Source organism: Phocoena sinus, chromosome 18 (assembly GCF_008692025.1).
Source record: "Phocoena sinus isolate mPhoSin1 chromosome 18, mPhoSin1.pri, whole genome shotgun sequence".
In the NCBI taxonomy this organism is placed as follows: domain Eukaryota; kingdom Metazoa; phylum Chordata; class Mammalia; order Artiodactyla; family Phocoenidae; genus Phocoena; species Phocoena sinus.
Window position 1 is genome coordinate 19,036,889 of NC_045780.1, and position 9,362 is coordinate 19,046,250.

The window sequence follows — 9,362 nt, forward strand, 5'->3', positions numbered from 1 at the left end:
GAGGAAATACCGACATATGTGGCTTCAGGGCTGATTATTCAGGGAACCCCAGGGTCCCAGGAGCACAAAGTGTGGTCTAGGAGTGGGCACTTGGCTCCTTGTCCAGCCTGTGGAGAGGGGGGTGCCTAGAACGGGTGCAGATCTGGGCCCCCTGGAGTGGTGGCTCAGGGCAGTACCTGTGAGTACACGCATATGGGAGTCTGATGGCTCAGAGTGTGTGGGGCTGTTGATGTGAATTTGGGAGTTGTTGAGAACTGACCAAAAACAATCGGGCCATTCACGACTCTCAAGATTTCAAAAGATTTCAGAGGGCCATAGGCCTTTCTTCTATAATTTTGATAATATTTGTCATGTTATAGTGAAAGCAAGTTTCTACCAAACTTAGTAGAAATTTCTACCAAATTCTACCACATGTACAAAACTTATTAGCAGATATAAAAACAGTTAATGTTGTAAGGTTGATGAAATCCTGGCTCTCTGTCCTTTCAGCCCTCTATGAAGTACCTTCCGTGAAAGGTTATTGTAAAATAACCTTTACGTGAAGTAAACGTGACAATATTCTAGAATCAGGATTCAGCTAGCCTTTTGATCAGGTGGCAACCAGGACTGAATTAGACCCAGCGAATGTACCACTCCAAGGGTGTAGTGGGACTGCTGAGCCCATGGTGCTTGAACCCCAATCACACAGGGGCCAAAGGCACCCTCACAGTATCTCTAGCCAAGCTACATAGCCTGAGTGCCACTCATTTCACCAGTGACAAAGTGTTTGTAGCATTCTTTATGCTAATTAACACATCCTCTAATGAAGATTTAGGTAGCCATAACTGAAGCCCCTGATAAGGGCCTTTCAAATGCAAACTGACCAACCATTCTTTTTTTTTTTTTTTTTTTTTGCGGTAAGCGGGCCTCTCACTGTTGTGGCCTCTCCCACTGTTGTGGCCTCTCCCGTTGGGAAGCACAGGCTCCAGACGCGCAGGCTCAGCGGCCATGGCTCATGGGCCTAGCCGCTCCACGGCATGTGGGATCTTCCCGGACCGGGGCACCAACCCGTGTCCCCTGCATCGGCAGGCGGACTCTCAACCACTGTGCCACCAGGGAAGCCCTGACCAACCATTCTTGATTGGAGTGCTTCATAGTATCCCTTGGGGTAGATTAAAATTAACTTAACCATCTAAATCACTCTATGTTGAGTTATTGGAAAGCAGATGACAGATAATATAACAGGAATCATCAGTTTTTACAGACGGTATTTAAAACTGAGGGGCTGGAGATCATTTAGGGAAATAAGTGAAATAAGAATCTGAATATTGAACTCTGGGGCATTCAGATACGTGGAAGTCAGGAAAGATGGTCCAGCCAGGAGACTGAAGAGTAACTGATGAAGGAGAAGAAAACACGAGCAAGTAACAAGGCATTTCAAGAAGGGGAGCATCCTTAACCCCATCAAATTCTGTGTAAATGTTGAGTAAGATGAAATCAGAGGAGAGCCCCTTGGATCTGGCACCATGGGAGCCATTAGTGACAATCGCAGGTGTGGTGTCAGGGAGCAGAGGGGTTGGGCTTCTGCTTAAGGTGAGGATAGGAGGTGAGAGAACAGAGACAGAAAACAGAGACCTCTCTCCCCAGGAGGCTCGCTCAGGAGAGGAACAGAGAAATGGGGCAGGGTCGCAGGAGGCCTGAAAGGCATTTCTTTTCTTTTTGAAGAAGATGGGCACTATTACAGCACGTGTGAATGCTGCTGGAGAAGTGTTGACAATTCAGGGGGAGGGCTAACTAGAGCATTTCTAAGGAAAAGACTCGGGCCATTTTCACTCGCTCCTGTTTTCCCACAGCTGCTTGTTTGTGTGTTGCACTCGCTCAGTGCAGCTGCGTTCTCAGGTAGAGCCACATGCAGAGTAAGCCCAAGTCTCTGTTTCCACAGCCCTTCACTGAGGATTATATTCAAAATCATCTCTGACAGGCTGAGTGAGTTTAAATCAGGGTGCTTGAGATCACTCCCCTAAGAAACCTCTCTTTCCACCAGGATTGCTAGATTTGGCTACATTTTATAGAGAAAATCGTTTGAAAAAACTCTGCCAACAAACTATCAAGCAAGGAATCTGTGAGGAGAATGCCATCGCGCTGCTCTCGGCCGCCGTGAAGTATGACGCTCAGGTAAGAAGAGCGTCCTTTTTCAAGGAGCTCACCTTCTGGAAGAAATGGTTAGCTGTCTACTTCATGCCTTAAACTAAAAGAAAGTCTAAGTAGATTAAAGATCTGAGGTATACAAATAAAGTACCAGAAAAAATATAAGGGAATGTTTATATAAAGTTAGGGTGGACCTCAAGGGCAGAAACCATAAAAGAAAGGATTGATAGATCTGATCTCGAAAAAACAAAAATGTTTATACACAAAAAAATAAACAGAAAAAACCAAAGTGAATGATACTCTGGGGAAAATATTTGTAATATCACGAAGCAAGTTCACCATAGTTAATACATAATTCTTAAAAAGAACAAAAAGAAAACATGAGCAGTTTGATGGAAGAAAATGGACCAAATGGATTTATGAACAAATGAAAAATATAAATGAAAATAAGGTGTAATTTTTCAGCTGTCAAACCAGGGAGTCTATTTTTAGAAATAGTATAGGCTCAGGATAATGGGTGTTCTAAACTGCTGAGGAGAATGCAAATTCGTATAATCAGTCTGGGGGGCTGTTTGGTAAAATATGTATTAAAAGCTTTAAAAATGTAATTCTTTAAGGAATTCAGTTATAGAAACTTATCTTAAGGAAGTAACCATGGATTCAGACAAAGTTTTAGCTTCAAAGATGTTTCCTGCAGTGTTGTTTATAATTTTTAAAAATTGGAAAAAGTCAGTGTGAACAGGAAAGGATTGTTTAAACTAAAAAATGTTAATACTATTCAACATATATCATTGACTGAAGAACTGTGCTCCTATTTTTTTAATAAGTATATTTATTTTTATTTTTTAAATAAAAATAGTAAAAAAAAATTTTTTAAGTAAAAATGGCTGAATTTAAAAAGACCAAAATTTATTATCTACATAGGAAAAAAGACTGAAAAATACAGTCAGTGGTTATCTTTGAATGGTGGGATTGTGAATGATTTTTATTTCCTTATCTTTGCTTGTTTTTCCTGAAGTTTCTACAGTGACCATGTATTGTTTTGATAATAAAGAAAGGAAAGAAAACTTGTCTTAGAGTTAAATCTTTAGGAAACAGGCCATACTTTTTGGAGTCGATTTCCTTAAGGATATCCTTTCCTTTGGTCAGAAAACAGGGACATTTTAGTCGTGGGCAGAAAAAAGGTTATAACTTCTTTTCTGCTTATATAAGTAATAATGTGCTTATTAAAGAAAATTTGTAAAATACAAAAAGTATGAGGAAGGAAATGACTCCTCAACCAGAGGACGCTAACATTTTCATACAGGTCCTTCTGATTTTTTCCTAGGTTATGTATTGCGTTGGCCAAAAAGTTTGTTTGGGTTTTCCTGTAACATCCTATGGAAAAACCGGAACGAACCTTTTGGCCAACCTAATATATATTTCTAAATACTAGATTTTTTTCACTTAACATTTAAAAAAATCTTACCCACTTTGAAGCATTGACATTTACAAGCATAGTGAATGTTTGTCTTTCATCAAGGTAATAATACTTTGGGCACTTACAATAGGCAGAAGGCTTCATGGCCGAACAATAACTGTGCTTTTTCACGAGTTTGTTAAAGTCATGCTGATAATACTGGACTCTGGTGGGCTGCCTCAGATGATGAGATTGTGGGCATATAGTGTTTCCATCTGAACTAGAATTAATGTCCAGGACTTTTTCATATTCCCTGTTTATGTGAATTATTTGTATGGTTACCATTCAGCCCTGTTTTCCAGAAAGCAAGCTCCCTGAGCAAATGGCAAGGAATTTGTTTTGCTCACAACCATATCCCTAGTGCCTAGGATAGTGCCTGACACATAGTATGTGCTCATTAAATATTTGTTTAATGAATGTCCAACTTTGCCTGTAGAGGCACTGTATTTTACTGCAGGCTGTCTGTGTGTGGTACCCTAAATTAGTATAATAGACCACAAATAAAATAGGCTCAATGTATACTTAAAAGTTTTTATAAATAAAGAACAGTGTATTTGAGTTGACTAGTATTGTTACTTGCTGACTCTAATAAGCAAGAAATGGACCTTTTCAGCAAATTATCCCTCATGCTTGACTACACTTAAAACATAATTAATACACACCAGGGATTATTTGAAGCACAGTTCATCTCTCGTTTAGTTCTCAAAAGAACCTTGTTAAGAATATATATATTATTATTATTTGTTCCAGTTTACAAATGAGGAAGCTGAATCTCAGAGAGAGTAAGTAAATTCTTAGTAAGCTAATAATTGTAAAGCTGGAATGCAATCCAGTATTGGACAGATTTCAAAACCACACATTTTACTACAATTCTCTATTGCCCCCATATTTCAAAATCAGCAGTGTTTATTCATTGATTCAACAAATATTCCCTGAGTGCCCATTAAGTGCCTGGCGTGGTTCTAGACACTAAGGGTACAGGAAGTGAACAAAACAGACCAAAATCTCTGCCCTCCTGGAACTTTCTGGTGAGGGCAATAGATGACGAATATAATATATGGTCTGTTAGGTGGTAATAAGTGATACAAAAAAGTAAGTTAGAGAAGGGCAATGGGGCAGTGGGGGGCAGGCTGAGATTAAAGCTGAAGTTTTAAGTCGTGGTCTGGGACGGAAGGAAGGTCTCACTTAGAAGGAGACTCGAGCAAAGACGTTAAGGAGACTGGCAGGAGCTGCGTCAGGAGGGCAGCAGAGCCCCGGGTCTGAGGCATATCGGAGTCTCCGCAGGCTGGCCTGACTTCAGCTCTCATTCCTCTCAGACCAAAAAAAGTGTCCAGCCACCTTATTTCTGATCTCAGGTTTGCAGATCTAATCAAGAGAATCACTACAGTACTATTTTTTGGCCTGGTGTACATTACAGTAAGCCAGAAATCACCACTCTGGAGTTTCTCTTAGCAGAAAGTCGTGATTTCTTCAAAGCATTTTCCCACTTCAGATTATAGAAGCTATGTGTGATCTGATGAAATCTAATCATCCCAGCCTTTATCTTCTTGTAAAGGAAAGAGCAGTGGCCTGTTAACACTGCAGAGAAGCATTTCCCAAGATGACTGTTTATGGCTTAAGCTTTTCTCACAAACTCTTTACAGGTAAAACTACTTAAGCCCCTAGAAGAATATAAAAGAGGAGTGTTGGGCTCAACATAAAGAAAATCTTTTAAACAATTTACTCAATGCATTCATGCAATAAATAAATATTTATCAAACAGACAAACAAGAGGAATGTCGTACTCTGCATAAACATTGAAAGTGGAATGAACAATACATCTAGGTGCCTATCTGGGAAGAAAAAGTCTCATTTTTTGCATTGGTTAGTGTGGAGGCACTTGAATGCTTTGTTATTTAAATTTTTACAAGCATAGATTCATATTAGCTATATAGTTTTACAGCTATTCTTTAGGCATTGCTGTCCCATTGCTTTCTGCTGGCCATCAAATCCTTTTTCCTTGCCTATGTGTTTTAGGAGTTTTTGTGCTATGTTGCATTGCATTGGGATATGTGAATTTGTTAAAACAAATTTGTTTGTTTTATTTGTTAAATTTCTGTTGTCATTCCTAGGATTTAGAAGAATTCTGCTTCAGGTTTTGCATAAACCATTTGACTGTAGTAACACAGACGTCAGGCTTTGCAGAAATGGACCATGATCTCTTGAAGAACTTTATCAGCAAAGCAAGCAGAGTTGGAGCCTTTAAAAATTAATTCTCACCTGCAGGAAAGAATTTTTAGCATTTCCATTTTCCCTGTAAAAGCCAGAGAATAATTTCTCTTTAATAGTATTTATGATGAGCTACATTTGGCTTAATACTTAATGTTCTGTCAAAAGAAGGATGGTGGTCAGTCTTCCCCACCTTTTGAAATCCACAATCTAGAGAGAAGGCATTAAATGCTCTCTGATCAGATGGGACTAAGCTCAAGGGAAAAAAGTTGAAATATCTTACTATACTTACTGTTTCCTCTTTCGGGTCACTTAAGTTGGAGACTTTTGGTAGGTACATGGGTCTAAGTATATGCTATTCTGGCCAAATTTCCATATTCAACAGGCTGATACCACATAGATAGCTTGACAAGGAATGCTGTCACTACCACACCTGCAGCATCCAGCACAGTGCCTTGCATAGAGTAAGGCACTCAGCTTATACAAATCTTAATTACGCCCGGAGAACAGCTTTATTTGTGGGATACTGGATGAAGGAATAACTTTCACAAAACAAATTTAAAACATCTGAGGCTCATATTCTTCTGTAAATCGTTCTGAGAAATAGTGGCTAATTTAGAGCGTTAATTGGAATTCACAAAAGGCCTTAGCAATTAAATTGTCAAAGACCCAAGGGCTAATTTTAATTCTGTCTTTACTCTGAGTCATTAATTTCTCACACGGGGTTATCGAATAAGAAGTGTCCTATCTTTGAATGAATGTTGTTTCTGGGCTCATTTGCCTTACATAATTGCACAATGTCCTTTACTTCTGTGTTAAGCGAGATTTGCCTCTGTAAGTAGAAACGATTTTGTTTTTCTTGTAGTTGACTTTTATGTCACTATGAAACAGGTCTTTTAACTTGGCACAGTGTAATTATAAAGTACTAGCCGAAAAGGAACTACGCTTACATTTCATGGACAGCACTAGTGAGATGAATTTATACTGTTTAGATCAAGTTACCTAACTACAAATGAGAAACTGGAGTAGGATGTAGCATGTAGAGTCTCCTAACATGTATTTTCACAATACGATACTACGGAGGGAAACAAACCTCTTTTGGAAACCTTGTTCTGATGCTGAACCGTTTGATAATAAAGTGCTTATTTGCAGATAATAGAACAAATGTGTGTGTGTTTTCATTCTTCAGAAGCAGCAAGATTCTGTCAACCTTATGTCTCTTAGATATGCACAAATCCATTTGATAATAAGCTTATTTTTTAAAGCAGGTACTCAGACAAGGCATCATGGCGAAGCCTACCCTAAAACGCAAAAGGCTTCTAAACAGCTAATTCTAACCAACTGTTCGTGTGACTGCCCATGTTCTTTCCTGGTGAGGTCACTTTTGAATCCTTAGTTTCTTTTTGTTTATCTGTTTTTGCAGACCTTGTCTGGTAGAGGCAGAGGAGTCTCGACGCCTCCAGTTCTAAATCAGAATCCCATTTTTGGAACTGTGTAGTAGTTGTTATTTTATTGGGTTGGCCAAAAAGTTCGTTCTGGTTTTCTTCCGTAAGATGTTATAGCCTTACACCATTTGTCTGTATGTTTTAGTAGGTTAGCTGTTCTCTCCAGCAAAGAAACATTGAGGCCTGGGTATTACCAGTCGCCATCAGTTCTCACAGTCAGACGTCCACAGGCTTCATTTCCGACTCGTTCTCCTCAGCCCACTATGCTCGCTGTCACTGACCAAAAAGCCTTTATATTTTACAGAGTCTTCCCAAACCTCCTCTTCCTCTTTCTTGCCCTTTTCTGACAGGGTCTTCTGAATTTCCTCAATGCCTTTTTCTTTTATGAACTCATTTCATGGAAATACTGGACCACCCAAAGGGAACAGGTAAGTTTATTTAGGGATGAAAAATGGATTACCCTCCATGAGACTCCCCAGCAGGTCACTGCTCTGCCAGAGTACACGTTAGTAAGAAGGGGTGGGTGGAGTTTTATCTTGATTTCCTCTAAGCTTGTTATGTGTAGGTTGCACTGCTCTGTATCTCCGTGCTGCTTATCTCTGGGCACAACAGAATAATCTATGAAACTTTTACAAAATACAGATTCAAGATTCTAACTCAGTATGTTTACGAAGCTCCCCAAGTAATTTTGATGTTTAGCCAAGGATGAGAATCATTGGTTTAGCTCTTAAGACCTGGGATGCCAAACAATAAGGAAGGGCTGATTTTAGACCAGTTGGAGATGACAGACGAGTCCCATGGTTACATCTCTCTGAAAAAACATGCTTTCTCTCTGGTCTTTGAGGATAGGCTGGCCATCAGTGCTCCTGTATGAAGGATAATATCACTTTATTTCCTTCATTTCTTTCTAATAGATGAGTGTTTGTAGAGCTCAGAAACCCTAAGTTTAGTCAGTGATACGTGGGAGGGAAGGTCCATTTTCATAATGACACTACATCAGAAGTCATTGGATCCGTTAAATTCATCTTACATTTTCCATCCTTAAGTTTTGTTTCCTCTCTGCTCACACAAGAAATTCAATGTTTTAGTGCTTCCAATATAATTTCACCCAAACTTACACAGAGAGAGGTTTAGGTTTTACAGGAATAAAGTAGCACCCTCATCTGCCGAGAGTGGTCTGTGAAGGTGCCATTCAGTGCTCTTTAAAAAGGGTGAAATGCTTTCATCTGAGACCTGAAGAAACTGCCGGTCATTCTAGACCATAACCTGGTGAGTGTTAGACGCAGAATTCTTGACCAGTGATGACGAAAAAGAGGCAATTACAGACTACACAGTCTTATCTATCTTATGAGTCCTCCCTGTGCTATTATCACAACAAACAGGTTGGGAGAACTGTAAAGAGAAAGGAAAAACCATACCGTACTGTCATTTTTAATTCAGTCTTTGCCAAAGCATAAAAACAAACCATGACTTTCTCTCACTAAATTCAGTTAAAATCATAACATTTTCTGTTTAGAAAGTAACTGATATTGGTCTGTGGAATAAATTTAACTTTCACAGTAAACTGTCATACGTCAATACTAGACTGTAAGTATAGTTCCAAGATAATGGACACAAAAAATATTTCTAAGAATAGATGACTATTCCAGCTTCTTACTAAAAGAGTTGCTTTAATTCCTTTCAGACATTATACAGTGTTACTATATTTCTATTTAAGACCCCATACTTGTGGAAATTTGCTTTGTCTAGAGGCAAGGTTTCAGGTTGTCCTGTAAAACATTTATTTAGTCCAAAGGAAAATTCTACCGAATAAATCCTTGCCAATGCCATGTACGCTGTCTGGTCCAAAAATGAGGAACAAAAATATGCTTCTACGGGCAAGTTTCTAGGAAATCATCCGGACGGTAATAGAACTGATACTCCCCGCCGCCCACCATTTGTACCAGAAAACTGTAATGAATAAAGTAAATACTGAATTTGAACTTGTCCCTTTCATTATAAAGACCTTTAATTACTGGAATACTAAATTAACCTCCAGAAGTGATCAGTTTTCTATCATCCAGACTAAAAATTTTTAATGTTATAAAGGCTGCTTGATTTTTCCCTAAGAGACTGCATTTCAT

At 39.0% G+C, this 9,362-nt stretch overlaps 1 protein-coding gene across 6 annotated transcripts in view; it reads left to right on the plus strand.

The window, feature by feature from the left end:
• Positions 1–6,959, plus strand: part of RCBTB2 (RCC1 and BTB domain containing protein 2) — a 38,347-nt gene extending 31,388 nt beyond the window's left edge. For all 6 annotated transcript variants that reach the window (XM_032610991.1, XM_032610992.1, XM_032610995.1 and 3 more), the window contains 2 exons: positions 2,024–2,154; positions 5,698–6,959. In XM_032610991.1, coding sequence (XP_032466882.1) covers positions 2,024–2,154; positions 5,698–5,838 — 272 coding nt within the window. In that variant the 3' untranslated portion in view covers positions 5,839–6,959. The remainder of the gene's footprint in view (positions 1–2,023; positions 2,155–5,697) is intronic.
• Positions 6,960–9,362: the final 2,403 nt, after the last annotated feature.